General features: G+C 36.7%; 1 protein-coding gene across 1 annotated transcript in view; it reads right to left on the bottom strand.

Moving 5' to 3' along the window:
- HMCN1 (hemicentin 1) overlaps nucleotides 1-15,628 on the bottom strand; it is a 546,435-nt gene that overhangs the window by 75,727 nt on the left and 455,080 nt on the right. Inside the window, exons 81-86 of the mRNA XM_055582953.1 lie at nucleotides 11,573-11,842; nucleotides 8,596-8,786; nucleotides 4,555-4,768; nucleotides 2,532-2,666; nucleotides 1,964-2,154; nucleotides 385-466 (exon numbers count right to left, since the gene is read on the bottom strand). Coding sequence (XP_055438928.1) covers nucleotides 385-466; nucleotides 1,964-2,154; nucleotides 2,532-2,666; nucleotides 4,555-4,768; nucleotides 8,596-8,786; nucleotides 11,573-11,842 — 1,083 coding nt within the window. The remainder of the gene's footprint in view (nucleotides 1-384; nucleotides 467-1,963; nucleotides 2,155-2,531; nucleotides 2,667-4,554; nucleotides 4,769-8,595; nucleotides 8,787-11,572; nucleotides 11,843-15,628) is intronic.

The raw sequence follows: 15,628 nt of genomic DNA, 5'->3' as shown, positions 1-15,628 counted from the left end.
TTGATCCACAGAACTCTTGAGTTCATTTACATTAGTCTTTATTTTTAACACTGAGTTTTAAAGTGCCATAAAATGACATCTTTGTAAGCTCCTTACAAGAATGGTAGGGAGCTATAAAAAGGGTATTTGACTGAATATATTGCAAACAACAACAAAAGCTCTGATACCAAACCACTGCAAATTTGAACTGCATATGTTAGGTAAAATAGACAAAAATACCTGTGCAAAGTTGTGTCAGTCTTCTGGTTGATAACAATTGCTGTATCACCAGCAGCAAACTAAATTAGACTCTGAAAGCTACCATTATTGTATTTGCTAGAAAGTTAAATGAACAATTATATGGACATTTCTTCAATCAAGTGTTTAAGTAATTAAGCAGCTTACTCTGCAAAGTCAGACTCATGCTGCGTTCCACCACCCCAGCTTCGTTGGTAGCTACACATGTATAATCACCAGCATCTTCATTCTATGGAAATAAGCAGTGTTTTATAAAAATAGGAGCCTACTGAGCAGTGAAAAATCAGTTTTTTTCACCATGAGCTTGTTTATGCAATTGTGTTTATGAAAAGGTATTTTAATAGAAATAGGAAAACGTACATATATTTAACCATACAAATAGATTAAAAAAAAAAATTCTTAGCTTAATTTTTTTCCTAAACAACCTAGGGAACTCTCAGGGAACAATAACTGGTAGAAACCAAAGCAGAAATACCATTTTTTATAATGATTTATCCAAAATTATCTTAGTAAAGAAAAATGCTAATATATTCTTATAGATATCTTAAAAAGCATTAAATGTGCAGAATAAATGAACAAATATCTAGTTCTTTGTTACAGAGGTTTTAAAAACATTAATGTCAGCCTCTACTTTAGAAGCTTGAAATACAGGAAAGAAAGTGAAAAACTAATTTACTGGTGATGCAAATCACAGAACATAAGTGATAAATTTATACACATACGATATAGAAAAGAAGTACCACATGAATTTAGATTTGATATCTAATTAGAGATTTTGCTAAGGTCTTATGAACCAAGGAATTCTGGTCTTGTTAATAAAAAGAATCAACTAGGGGGAACTGAATTGCAGGAAGTGGAAGAGGGTAGGAGAAGAGAGATGGATGTTGGTTTAGATAATTTAGTCAAAGTATCAATGCATGATCCAGATAGAAATTTCTCGTAGGAAACCGTAGATGGAAATTGAAAGAGTTTCAGGGTTGAAGGTATAGGGTTAGGAATCTGAAATTGTGTGGTGGAAAATCAGTATTAATATTAGAAGAAGTACCAAGGACTTCAAAAGTAGTTATGTTTGTGTAGAGGTAAAGCGGGGAAAGCAGCAGTAAATAAGCAGAGACTGATTAGTGTAGCCAGAGGTAGAAATCTCAAAATTGAAGGAACAGTCAACAGCATCTAATGCTGAAATAAAACCAAGCTGAATAAAAGACTGAAAGTAGTCCACTGGACAGTATAGTCTAATTATGATTTCAATGAATTCAGCAGTGGGTTAACAAATAACTCATCTTTAGTCAAGAATTTTTTAGATAAAATATCTCATTCCCTTGACCCTCAAATTAGAATAACTTAAAGTACTAATATTGCCTGAATTACTGAAGCTTTTGGAAAGCCTGATAAAATTGTTGACTTAGTGATGAAATCTACCTTGTATTTAAAATGGTGCTTGTAAGTCTTCAAATTCCTCATTCAAAAACAGATTTGAGGAAGTTATCTACTGATGCTGAATAATTGGTCAATGATGGAGAACAAAGCAGCAAATTTTTTTATTGCTCGGACTCCTTTGGAGGGCTAAAAATCATCAATTTGAACTATCTTTTCAGTTTTTTTAAAAGAACCCATTGATTCAGATTTTATGATTAAAATAGGAATGCAGAGAAACTTCCCATGGCACCTATAGAGAGGTATTGATTGTGACATTTAAAGTGTGTACTGACAATTCAGTGTGACTTACTACAGTGCCATAAATGGCCAAGGAGCCATTGCCAAGTTGCCGGATTCTGTGGCTAATTTCAATATCGATCCCCCTTCTGCTCCACTGGATGGTTGGGGCGGGATCTCCTTTCACCTCACAATTCAGGATTGCATTACCACCAAGTGGTTCAATCCAGTTAGAAGGGTAATCACCTTTGAAGACTGGAGGTTCTGGGAAATAACAAAAGATGAGTGTATATTAGCCTTTGTGATTCTAACCTATTTAAAAGATAATTTAGTGAAGAGGGGAAAAGCCACTTTTGAGCCCCATGAATCTTCCAGAATCAGCTGCTCATGCTAATCGAAGAGAGAATTTTGTCCATTTCAATAATCTAAGTGGATGATTCCATCTGTGCCAAATGATCTCTTCACATACTGCTTACCTACTTTTCAGATGAACGTTCATACTTTTTCTTATATCTCATGAGTTTGCACATCTGTGAAATAAGATTAAACTAATAAACTGGTTACATCATATTACTATACAATAGGGATGCAAAATACAAACCATTCATCATAAATATTGAAAATAGAACACTTTCACCCACCTTTCACATAAACAAATCCGATTGCCTTCACAAAACCGACGCTGTTTTCGGCAGTGCACACGTAAGTGCCTGAATCCTCTTTTGATATCCTTTCAATAACAAGTTCACTGTGTCCATTGACGCTGTCAAAGTGGGCTGAAGGAAACAAGGTAGAAAACAACACAAATGCCTCTCAGTAACCTCAGAAAAGAATCATGACAGCTCAATATTTTGCAGGTTAGATTTATGAGTTGGTCAGCAATTCAACCAAAGAGATCTCATTATGACACTAGAGGACAGAGCCCTTTCCAGAGATTTCTTCCTCTGAGCTATTTGCTATGTCTCTAGACACTTGTTTGAAGAGTGAAAAAGAGAATGAAAACAAACATCTTCTAAAATTATTTTCGATTACACCTTTCATCTCAAAGAGTTGCCGAAAGCTGGCTCACACTTTCTCTAGGTTTCAAAAATCTTTCATTCAGAAATATGACGTTTTCCATTTCATTTCTTTCACCACCACTTTTCCTCCCAAAAATTTACATCAAGAACATGGAAACCTTTTCAGTTATAATTCAACTGACCTGGCAGCTCAGAAGGAAAGTCATGAACACCTACGCTAGTTAGGTAATAATGACAAAATTAAATTTGTAATAATTTGAACTTGCCCATAAGTGGTAATGATATAAATTACCAAAGGTAGTTTCAATACTTGGAATAGAGTATAAGATAAATATGCAAATCCTAAAACAATTGATACTAAATAAGATTCCGATTAGACCAATCAATATCTAATTACATTAAGTACGTTTACTTTGCAGGTTCTCTCCCATTCAAATTATCTTTTTTTTTTAATATAATTGCTTTACAATGTTGTGTTAAGTTTTTGTTGTACAACAAAGTGAATCAGGTATATGCGAACATATATCTCCTCCCTCTTGGACCACCCCCACCCCCCAGCCCCCAATCCCACCCATCTAGGTCATCACAGAGCAGGGGGTTGAGCTCCCTGTGCTATATAGCTGGTTCAAATTATCTTTTAAAGTTTTAATACTGCTGAATAGTAAGTGGAAAATTAAGCTTTAAAAACGTAACTATCTAAGTTAGTATTATATCTTCAGAAAACAGTACTGATTAGGTTTTTTAGAGTTTATTTTTCTTTAGTGAAGTATATTATACTATTATTGTTAAAGTGACACCGCTGATGAATTCTAGTTACATAAGCTTTATAACAGAAAACTCAAGCTTATTTCTAACTTTCTAGCAAGGCATTTCTTAAATGCTAATTGTGTAGTACTTCAGAACTCAATTTTAGGAAGCAACAACTTCTTTCTACAAACAGTATCTTCATGCTGGTGATAAAAGTGTAACAGAAACACATCTTCCCCGTGATGCGTGGCTTTACCTGAACATGTAGTGCACACACAGATTGGAACTTGTGTACTTAATTGATCTACACTCTGATAGTGGATTAGAGAGGTTAATTCATACAATGAAAAAGCGAGTTCTCTGTAAAATTAGGTGAATCTTCAGGGCTCTCACAGTCATCTTAATCAATAAGGAAGAAGGTCCCAGGTAGCTCAGTGGTAAAGAATTCTCCTGCCAATGCTCGGGAATATCCCTGGAGGGGGAAATGGCAAGGCACTTCAGTATTCTTGCCTGGGAAATCCTACGGACAGAGAAGCCTGGCGGGCTGCAGTCGGTGGGGTCACAAAGATTCAGACACGACTGAGAACAGCAAAGAAGTCCAGGGGGATACGTTTAGGCATCTGTGTATATGACTTCTCAGGGAGAGGGGAATTAGTTTTAGGTTAAAAAACCTACCTATATCCTTCAATATATGGTCCTGTGATCAACGGTCCTTTCTAAAGAATGAAAAGAACACATATACTGGGCATAGGCTAAAATCCAGGCAAAAGTACACATTTTACAGAAGCAATCAATTCATGCAATTTTTCAATCAGTTCCCACAGTTAAAGAAAGTGGAGATGGGTTTCAAGTTCTCTATCAGTGTACTTATTCATTTCTTAAGAATTAAATTACCAACCTGGGATAATATTGTTATTGAAGGTCCATGTTAACTTGGGCAATGGAATACCAGTTGCTTTACAGTTTAAACGGAGCTGTTCTCCCTTATTTAATGACACATCTCCAGGGAGTTCAGTAAAAGTGGGAAGAACGTGAACAGTCAGGCTGACGGTGTGTGTGTCTTCACCTGCGGCATTGTTAGCAGTGCAGGTATAGGTGCCAGAATCCTCCAGCTCAAAGAAAGAAAAGTCATTGTGCATAAAATTACACGATCTTACATATTACATATAACTCATAAAACTGCATAGCTTGGTCCCCAAAGGAGCACTCTAAAGATGATTTAAATTTCCATCTTTTAGTCTGAACCATCTGGCTAGTTTTTACAAAGCATAATTTACAATGTTTAAGAAATTCAAAGTCCATACCTTACAGAACTATAGCATTTTACAGTAAATAAGATCTTAGAAAACTTCAGATTATACAGTTTTACTAAACATCAACTGCTGTACTGCAATACAACTAAAGAGCAAATGTACTCCCAAAGGCTGTTAGAAACTTGACGGCATAGCTGGTTCCCTGGGTAATGTGGCACCAAGGACCATGAAAATGATCAAAGGAAATGGCAAGAGTCAGGGCAATTAGCTGCAATTCCAAGATTTCATTTGCTAAATCCAATAGCCAGCTCTTGGCAATCATTTTACTAGAAGTTTTAGCAGCATTTGACACAATTCTGGCTTCCTTCTTTTGAAAACCATGTCTTCAGTTGGCTTCCAGGACACCCCATTCCCCAAGTTTCCTTTCTGCCTCACTGACTGCTTTTCTTCCATCTCCTTTTGCTGGCTTCCCCTCCACATTAATGTGTCAACGTAGGTGTATGAAAGGGCTTAGTCTCTGTTCCTCTTTTCTTCTCTGTCCACAACTCAGCTCGGTTTTAATGGCTTTAAATACCATCTACATGCTGAGATGAGTACCAGTATGTCCAGTCCAGGTGTTTCTTCCAAACTCCAATTGTACTGAACTTTTCATTCCAATGCTCTGCTTGGTTGCCTAAAAGACATCTCAAGCGCAGGTCCAAAACCAAACTCCCTTCTTCCCCTTTCTGGTCTATCTGCAGCCTTCATTCTATCTCAGTTGTTGGCTATTTTGTTCTTCCAGCTGTTCATGACTTTGCCCTCAGACACTGAAGTGTTTGTTTATTCTTTTTCACACTATTTTCAGTCTAGCTAGGAAATTCTAGCTTCAAAATATACACAAAATCCAACCACTTCTCACCCACCCCTTCTCAGCTAATGTTCTGCTTTGAGTCCTATAATCTCTCATCTGCCTCCAGAGCATCTTCCCATCTGGTCTTTCGGCTTCTCTCCTTGCCTCCCTACCGTATATTCTCATCACAATAGTCAATCTAATATGGCAAAAACATAACATAAAAGGCAGACAACATTGCTCCCCTGCTCAAAACCTGTAATGGATTCTGATTTTACTCAAGAGTAAAATGCAAATTGTTATATGGGATTGCAAAGAGTTGGACACGACTGAGCAACTGAACAGCAATAAGGTATCACGTGTATCTGGTCTTCATTTTTCTCTGACTTCTTTCTCTCTCTTCTTTGTTTTCACTGGTCTCCTGTTTCTCAAATACATCAGGCATGTTCCTACCTTACATTTTTTTTTAAGTTCTTTGCACCCACCTTCATTTCTTTGCCTCCCCAAATCTGGGGTAGGGGATCCCAGTTTTCTGCCTCTCTCCCAGGCAGAGAAAACTGGGATGCTCCTCTCCCAGATATCTGCTTAGCTAATTCAGTTCCTTCAAATTTTGCTCAAAGTGTTTGCTTCCCACAGGACATTTATTCTGACCATGCTGTTTAATAATGTAACTTGTATTCTTCCAAATTCTGATACCTTTTACCTGTTTTTGTTTTATTTTTCATACCAGTTGTTTTCTTTTGAATTGTATACATTCTTTATTTTTTACTATTTTATTATTATTCTTTTGAAATGAATACATCGTTTATTTTTGTTACTGACTTTCTCCCTCCTTTAGGAATAAACTCCATGAAGGCAAGGATCTTTCATTGCTTTGTTCAGTGTATTTATTCCCAGTGTCTAAATCTGTGCTGATCACAGAGAAGGTACTCAGTACTCAATAAATATTTGTTAAATTAATGACTGAATGCTTCTGACTGTATTAAGTTCCACAGCACAGACTTTTCCTTATTTTTTAAAAAGAAGTTTAAGAATAGATTTTCTTTGCATTGAAGCATCAAGTGATTGATTGGCAATGCAGCATCAAAATTATAATCACTATAGATATAATCTAACACTGGTAGGTTTCATAATGATTTTTTAAGAGCAAACAGAAATAAATCATATTCCATGTAAAGGTCTCCTCACCCTGACACCACTTAGCTGCTCTTAAATTCCCAGATCTTAACATCTTAAGTTTAAAAACCAAAGATTTTATGGAAGTGAAGCTTTGGAAAATCCAGAATATACATATTATTCACAGATAGACTTATCATTTGTGTCTTTCATCTGATATTTATAACGTACCTTATTGTTGCTCTTATAAAAAATTTATCTCAATTGTCCCACTAAAGGTTTAAACTTTTCTCATTTAATTCCTTAAGGTCTGTAAGAGTGATTAAGAGGTCAAATTCAACATTCTTGAATCTGACAGTAGTCCCTACCAGAGACTGTATACCAGTTTAAACAAACAAATTTAACATTATTTTTTCACTTTTAAGTTCACATTTTTAACTTTTAATAGGTCTGAAATTGGGATACAACTTAAAACTTGACTGGATTTTTTTTCTTTCTTTCTTAGTGGTACATAAAATAAAGGTGCATCTTACAATTGATGGAAACTTAGATTTGAAGAAATACAATTTCTGCTTGCACATAAGATCAAGTTAGCCTATCCCTAGGGCTATTTATCTGGTAATCAAGGAGTCTAGCTAACAGCTGAAATTATACTATGAAGTGAATGTGATCAATTTTATCAATTTAATCTGTTTGAATTTAATTCTATGAAGATTTTAAAATGAAATTTAGGTACTTCAAAGGGTAATGAAAAGGAATAATGAAAGTTGTAGTCACTCGGACATGTCTGACTCTTTGCGATCCCATGGACAGTAGCCCACCAGGCTCCTCTGTCCAAGGAATTCTCCAGGCAAGAATACTGGAGTGGGTAACCATTCCCTTCTCCATGGGATCTTCCTGACCCAGGGATAGAACCTGGGTCTCCTGCATTGCAGGCAGATTCTTTACTGTTTGTGCCACCAGGGAAGCCCAAAGATAGGCACAAAAGCTCTGAAAGTGATTCACATTTTAATCGTGTTTAATAGTTGGTACCAAGTGTTGATACACTGAAACTACATGATAATTTTTTAAAGTCATGTGGTATGCATAGATACAGATTCTTCTTCAAATGGGCTAATATTGAAAAACAGATGCTTCCCATAGCTACTGTTCTGCAGACTGGAGAAATAACACCTAAGAATATTCAAGATTCCCAACTTGCACAGATCCCTAAGACTGAAAGTTATTTAAAAACCTGAAAAGAGAAAAAAAGCCTGCTTTTTGTGTTTGCTTAATAACATCACACATTCTTACACCTCTTCAAACAATGTCTCATGCATTGTTACAAGCATGGAATAGAATAGAGGCTTAGAATTTTCCTGATAAACAAAGATTTTCACAAAAATAAAATAACTTTAGAAGAAAGTCATTTATAAGTTCCCATGATGTGCTAAATACTATCCTTGGGGACGTGAAATGAAATATATATAAAATTAATTTTTTGACCTGCATTTAGCAGGGTACTTTTCTTTCATTATTAAATAATACATGGGAATTCCCTGGTGCTTCAGTGGTTAGGACTTGGCTCTTTGGCTGCCATGGAACAGTTTGACCCCTGGTTAGGGAACTAAGATCCCGCAAGCTGTGTGGCACAGACAGAAACAAACAAAACAAAAAATACATTTTCAAGCTAAATCACTAAAAGTAAAACAGTGAATTAATAATCTGTCTCAATGTATCTCTTCATATTTATTAAACTTACCACAACATTTTCCAGGATAAGCTCTCCATAGGGTTCAACAGTGTATTTTCCTAACAAGTTAGCCAAAGGAACATTGTCTTTTTTCCAGTTAATTGCTGGTGTGGGGATTCCATCAGCCACGCATGGAAGAACGGCTTGTGAATTCTCATTGACCGTGTAATGTACTTCTGTACTTTGGATTCTAGGTGGTACTATAAAGAGTTTTTAAAAAGAAAGTCATTCAGGATGTTGAGTTCAATCATTATTCACACTGAAAAGGAACACACAATAGATTCCCTTGCGAGTAACTTGGTAGAAATACTAACAAAATATATCAAGTCATTTGTTTGTTACTCTGAAAGCAATCAATATTTTTGACACCAGCAAGAATTCTAAGGCATTTGTACATGTTGGATGTATTTACAATGAGCCTCGGAAAAAACGACACTGAACTGGTGAGAAATATTTAAATTTTATTCGACTTACTGACTTTCCCTTGAGTTTCTTTTGCTTATTGCTGTGAAATAAAACAAGAGCAACTAAAGCCAAAACCACTTCGACAGTTGTATAATTGCTGGATTTGTATCACAGAGATACTGTGAGGACAAACTAATAAAACTCACTAGTTTAAAACACTATAAAATACCTCATATTAAAGCTAAAGAAAAATTATTGCAGTACTTCACATGTTACAACAAATGTAAGTAAAACTGGTGAAAACATTTAGTTTTTATACTATCACAGAGGAAATGTTTTATAGTGATTTCATAATTCCATGCAAATATTGCTTATGCTTCAAATTTTTTGAAATGGAATTTAGGTAACACGGAAAGATCAACTGAATATTTCAGGGTACGAAGAAATACCTTAGAAGATTCAGAACTAGGATATTTACTTCTAACAGAAAAGTTTAAATATGTTAAGAATATTTGACTAAAAAGGGAAAAACATACTCTCCTCCCCAAACAGTAAATTTCAGAATTATTCAAATATATCAGTGAGAAATGGACCAACTTCTTCACAAATTTTTCAAAGTTACAGAACAAAATAGGTTTCAGCAAAAAAAAAAAAAGATTATATGGATATGCAAACATTATATGAATAATTATATGCATAAACAGGCTTCCTTGGTAGCTCAGCTGGTAAGAATCTGCCTGCAATGCAAGAGACCCTGGTTCAATTTCTGGGTCAGGAAGCTCCCCTAGAGAAGGGATAGGCTACTCACTCCAGAATTTTTGGGCTTCCCTGGTGGCTCAGATGGTAAAGAATCCACCTGCAATGCAGGAGTCCTGGGTTCAATCCCTGGGTTGGGAAGATCCCCTGGAGGAGGGCATGGCAACCCACTCCAGTATTCTTCCTGGAGAATCCCATGAACAGAGGAGCCTGGCAAGCTGCAGTCCATAGGGTTGCACAGAGTCGGACACAACTGAAGCCACTATGCACACACACATACATAAATGATAGATAACATAAAAAAGCCTAAAACCTATTTTGTTGAATGGTATATCATAAATATCCAATTCGTTTTCATTAATTTATGCTATATTTTCATTATCTCCTTTATCCTGGTTTCCCTGGAGTTGGTATTTCAACTTTGCTAACAGTTATAAAGTTGCAACACTAGTGCATTTACTTATTCTTTTTCAAAATGAAAATTTTAAGGCTGTGACCACTATACTTGATTTTCATTTTGGGTACATACAATACATTTTAATGTGGTGTCCTTATTTTTATGATTTTCTAAATAATTTGAAAATAAAATCATATTCTTTGACATACTTGTTAATCAGAATGATAATTTTTAATTTGCCTGGGGTTGGGGTTTTGGCATTAAAAATTCATTACACATTTCAAGCTTTATTGCATCGTGGGTGGGAATTGTTGCCTATACTTTTAAGTTATTATTAATGATTTCTTTGTTGTTTGCGTGCATGCTCAGTTGTGTCTGACTCTTTGGCTCCAGGCTCCTCTGTCTATGGGATTATCGAGGCAAGAATACTGGAGTGGGTTGCCATTTCCTCCTCCAGAGGATCTTCCTGACCCAGGGATTGAACCCGTGTCTCCTGTGGCTCTGAATTGCAGACAGACTCTTCACCACTTAGCTACCTGGGAAGCCCCTTTGTTGTTTAGTATACAGTTACTTCTGGTAAATTTTCTATAAACATGTGAAAAAAGGAATATTATTTATTTGAAACCAAAAGACTAATGTGTATTAATTAGTTCAATTATATTAACTGAAAGCAAGAAAAAAAATTTAGAAAATTCAAATACACCTGAAAGATAAAAAAACCACTTTCACAAATTTTTTAAAAAAGAAAAAACAGAAACTCGTTATTAAAATGAGAGATACTTCTGAAAATAGTAGTTGAAAACAGTTTAATTTACTTATTGTTTCTTACCGCTGATATTAACAGTTATTCTATCTTTAGTCTTAAAATATATATTAATAACTAAAATATTTCAATGCTGATTTTTAGATATTTTATTAGTTATCTGAATACAAAGGAAAACAGGTATTTTTTTTCTATTACAAAAATATACCTGTAAATGTTTTGCTACTTTAAAATAATGAATCAAATAGATCTCCATTTCTCACTAGGTTCACATTACAGTTATAAGATAGGTCATACGCTGGTTAGTTTTGGGCCAAGAGGACTTGCAACTTGCAAAGTAAAGCAGAAGAGCAACAAAACAAATGAACTCCTCACAAGTCAACTTATAGATCCCAATAGTCACGATATGAGGGTATTGGCAACAGATTAATTATCCTGGCTTTATTAATAAAATCACTCTCACACAGGTATGTGCACAAATAAACAGAGCCTACCAAAAGCGTATCTGAAGGACAAGCATACCTACACACCACATGCATACACCACACTCCACTCTAGTTTGCTGTTTTTCATTGTTTTTATTTCCATCATATTTTCCCCTGGTGGTCTCTTCTCTCTGCCACGGTAAAGTAGTAAACCGAAATAACTTATGCTAAACAACCTACCATGGACGGTGAGCTTGGTACTCGTGCTGCTTGATCCTGCCACGTTAGCTGCCATGCACGTGTACTGACCAGCGTCACCAGGCTGAGCAAATGCTATCTGCAGAGCACCGGAGCTGAGGATGTGCTGGCGGACTGACTCCATAATTACATGCCCATCTTTATGCCACATGATGTCAGGTGGTGGGAGGCCATCTGCCTCACAGGGTAGCATGATGGGCTTATCCACAACAGTGATGTATTCCTTAGGATGAGGGCTAATGACTGGAGGAACTAAAAGTTACAAAGTTTAAACATCATTTTAAAAGCCTGAATGTACTATTTATGCAATGTGGTCTTATTCTAGCAAAATGAAGTCACGTTGTTAAGAAACAAAGCCCTGATTTTACCATATCATCACCAAAGGGTTGCTACAGTTTGTTTTTGCTGGAAAAGAAGATTCATTGAATCTACTGCAGAAAATCATTCTCTACATAGTTAACAAATATAAATGACAATCAATCTTGAGATTTAAACATGTACTCATGAGGGATTGTATGTCCAGAAAACTAAGAATGTGTTGATAGAGGTATTTTCTTTAACATACATGTATTATGTGATTCATTCATTAGCTCCTTAAACTTTAAAAATAGATCTCTTCAAGGTTTGGAAATTATTCACCTGCTCAGACCCCTTTATTCATGCTTTTCCTGCAGTGCTTATGATCTCATATACTGGGACCGTATTTAACAATGTATTATTTTAATGAATAAAGAAGTGGGATATTGAAAAGAATTACAATTAATCTTTGAACAGCACAGGGGGTAGGGATGATGACTCTCTGCACTACAGAAAATCCAAATATAACTTATAATTGGCCTTCAGTACTCCTTGGCCCCTCTGCATCTGTGGTTTTATGTCTTTAGATTTAACCAACTTCGGCTCATGCAGTAATGTAGTATTTACGACTGAGTAAGTGGACTTGCATGGTTTGAATCGTATTGGTTAAGGATTGACTTTGTACAGACAAAACTCTTCCTACTTTTTCAGAAGACTGTGGACAGGCTTATGATAACAGTTTCTCTTCCTGGTGTTTACAGTAGTGATTACCACTCAGGCTGTTTTACTGAGCTTTAAAGACACATCACATAATTACGAGAGAACAATCATACACAAGTGAGGAACAACCAACCATAAGCACAAGAGAAAGGAAGGTAAGGATGATACCCCCTCCCAATGTCGGTCAATCCAAGTCCAGATACACTGACAAGGTACAGAAAAAACTATGGTAAATTTAGCTCTTTTAAACATGTGCAGGCCAAAAGAATAAAATCGTCTGAAATGTCTACCATGCATTCAAAATATTCCTTGTTACCACATGCTGTAAGAAACAAGGGGCCTCTGAGAACTCTACTGATCCAAGTTATGCCCTGTGGCTAGCAAGTCCCAGAGACCTGGAAATATCTGCTGTGTCTCTAGAGGAGGCTGGGAAGAAATGGCCAACCAGGGGAGACCAAATTGTACAGTCCACTAATAGTAATGAGTGGGCTTCCCCAATGGCTCCATGGCAAAGAATCTGCCTGCAGTGCAGAAGACAAGAGAGATGTGAGTTTGATCCCTGGGTTGGGAAGATCCCCTGGAGGAGAAAATGGCAACCCACTCCAGTTTTCTTGCCTAGAAAATTTCATGGACAGAGGAGCCTGGTGGGCTACAGTCCATGGGGTCACAGAGTCAGACATGACTGAGTGTGTATGCACACCCATGTGTGCGTGCGCACACATACACATAATTATAATGAGTAAATCAACAAGTTGTGAAAAATATGAATAACTTAAAATTATTCATATCAACCAAAGTTATCTGGTTGATTTTATGCTTGCTATTACATACTGTTATCTGTTAGAGATCTTTTGTAGTTGTTGTGCGCATTGCATGGCATGTGGGATCTTAGTTCCCCAATCAGGGATCAAACCCATGCCTCCTGCATTGGAAGCATGGAATCTTAACCACTGGACCACCAGGGAAGTCCCTACATACTCGTTCTTGAAACACTGTCCTCTCCTTGACTCCATCTAATTTTCCTCTGTCATCTTTTCCCTCTCCTTTGTTATTCTTTTTAGCATTCTTAACAATGCAGAGGCCTGGGCTCTTTTCTATCCAAATACTCATCCAGTCTTGTGGACTGAAAAACCCTCAGTTCAATTCAGTTCAGTCGCTCAGTCATGTCTGACTCTTTGCGACCCCATGAATTGCAGCACGCCAGGCCTCCCTGTCCATCACCATCTCCTGGAGTTCACTCAAACTCACGTCCATCGAGTCGGTGATGCCACCCAGCCATCTCATCCTCTGTCATCCCCTTTTCCTCCTGCCCCCAATCCCTCCCAGCATCAGAGTCTTTTTCAATGAGTCAACTCTTCGCATGAGGTGGAAAAACCCTAATTACTTCCAAATTTATATCTTAGACTGTACTTCTCCCTTGAGTTCTGAATTCATAAACAATCAATGCTTTTTGACATGTCTGCTAGGATTTCTAACAGTTTCCCACATCTAACATGATTAGAAATCATGTTTTCCTTCCTCCAAAACTAGTTCTTCTCCTTGAACCCCCCCCCATAGCACTATCCCTTCTCAAGCCCAAAGCCCAGGAAACGTCATGAACTCTTCTCTTTTCCTAACCTCCCATCTGATTAATCAGCAATCCTGGCTATTATATCTCCAAAAAAATTCTTGAATCTACCACTTTTTTTTTCATTTACCCCTGTGACTCTCACAAATACTCCCACCCCCAACCAGACCATATCGCATGATGCCTAGAACAGTGGTCCTCAACATTTTTGGCACCAGGAACTAGTTTCATGGAAGACAAGTTTTCCATGAACTGAGGAGGGGGACTGGTTTTGGGATGATTCAATATATTACATTTATTGTGCACTATATTTCTATTATTATTACATCAGTTTCACCTCCAAACACCAGGTCTTAGATCTTGGGGGTTGGGGACCCCTGGCCTAAGCACTTTACTAGTTCTTCCAGATCTAGTCTTGAGCTTTCTCTAAATCATTACCTACATACCAGCAAAAGAGAGCTTCTTAAAACCAAACAAGAGTCTTTGTCAAATCATGGACAGCCTTCAATATTGCACAGAAAAGAAAATCTTACCCCTCCTCTGGTCTTTCAGGTGTTGCATGCACTGGCCCCTCCTTACTTTCTGACCTCCTTTCCATTCGTCAGCCTTCCCATGTTCGCTGCTGTCAGCCACGATTCTTTTCTTACCCTCTCCTGCCTCGGGACTATTACACATGCTGTCTTCTCTTCTGTGGGCACTCTGCTACCTTTACATGGCTCATCCTCACTCATCATTCAGATCTCAGCTCTAATGGTGCCCCCAGAGAAGACTGGTTTTGTTTTTTCCTTCTTCACACCATAAAAATATTATGTCTGTATTGTTCAATGTATTTCTACTTAACATCCCAATAAATGTTTATTAAAATTGTTGAAAAATACAAGGAAATTAGATTTATAACCTGCAGATAAGTAAGTGAGCTTAACTACAGTTATTCATTCACCCTAGGAAAATCATACTACAAGGAAATTCAAACCAGCCAGTGTGAACTGAGTAGCTCAGAACCCATTTCTAGGTCAGGTTTTTATCCACAAAACCAATGCATGCAAGATATGAACATTACATCAAAAAAATGTAAGGTAACTATGAAAAAAAACCCACTCTCTTATTATATATTTTTTCTCATCAAGTTGGTTTACTTGCAATATGACTGACTTTTTGGTTTCAGAACTTCTGTCATTTTGTAAAATTAAAAACAATTATGATTTTTAAGTGGATATTACAATCCAGTGTTTTGTAATATATACAGAGTAGCATTACGGAGAAAATGGTTTTAAAAATCACCTTAAATATGTGCTACAATAGAAGTACCAAATGGAGGTTCACAGAAATTAAAAATATGAGATGTCTCAGTTTTCTTATACAAATAATGCCCCCAAACCACCCGAGCACTAAATTTTTTTCTTCAAAAGAGTAACAGAAGAGAAATAGAATAGAAAACAAATAGAATAATGTAA

This window comes from Bubalus kerabau, chromosome 5, assembly GCF_029407905.1.
Source record: "Bubalus kerabau isolate K-KA32 ecotype Philippines breed swamp buffalo chromosome 5, PCC_UOA_SB_1v2, whole genome shotgun sequence".
Lineage (NCBI taxonomy): Eukaryota > Metazoa > Chordata > Mammalia > Artiodactyla > Bovidae > Bubalus > Bubalus kerabau.
Note: the sequence above shows the minus strand (reverse complement) of the source record. Positions and strands in the feature narration are given on the sequence as shown.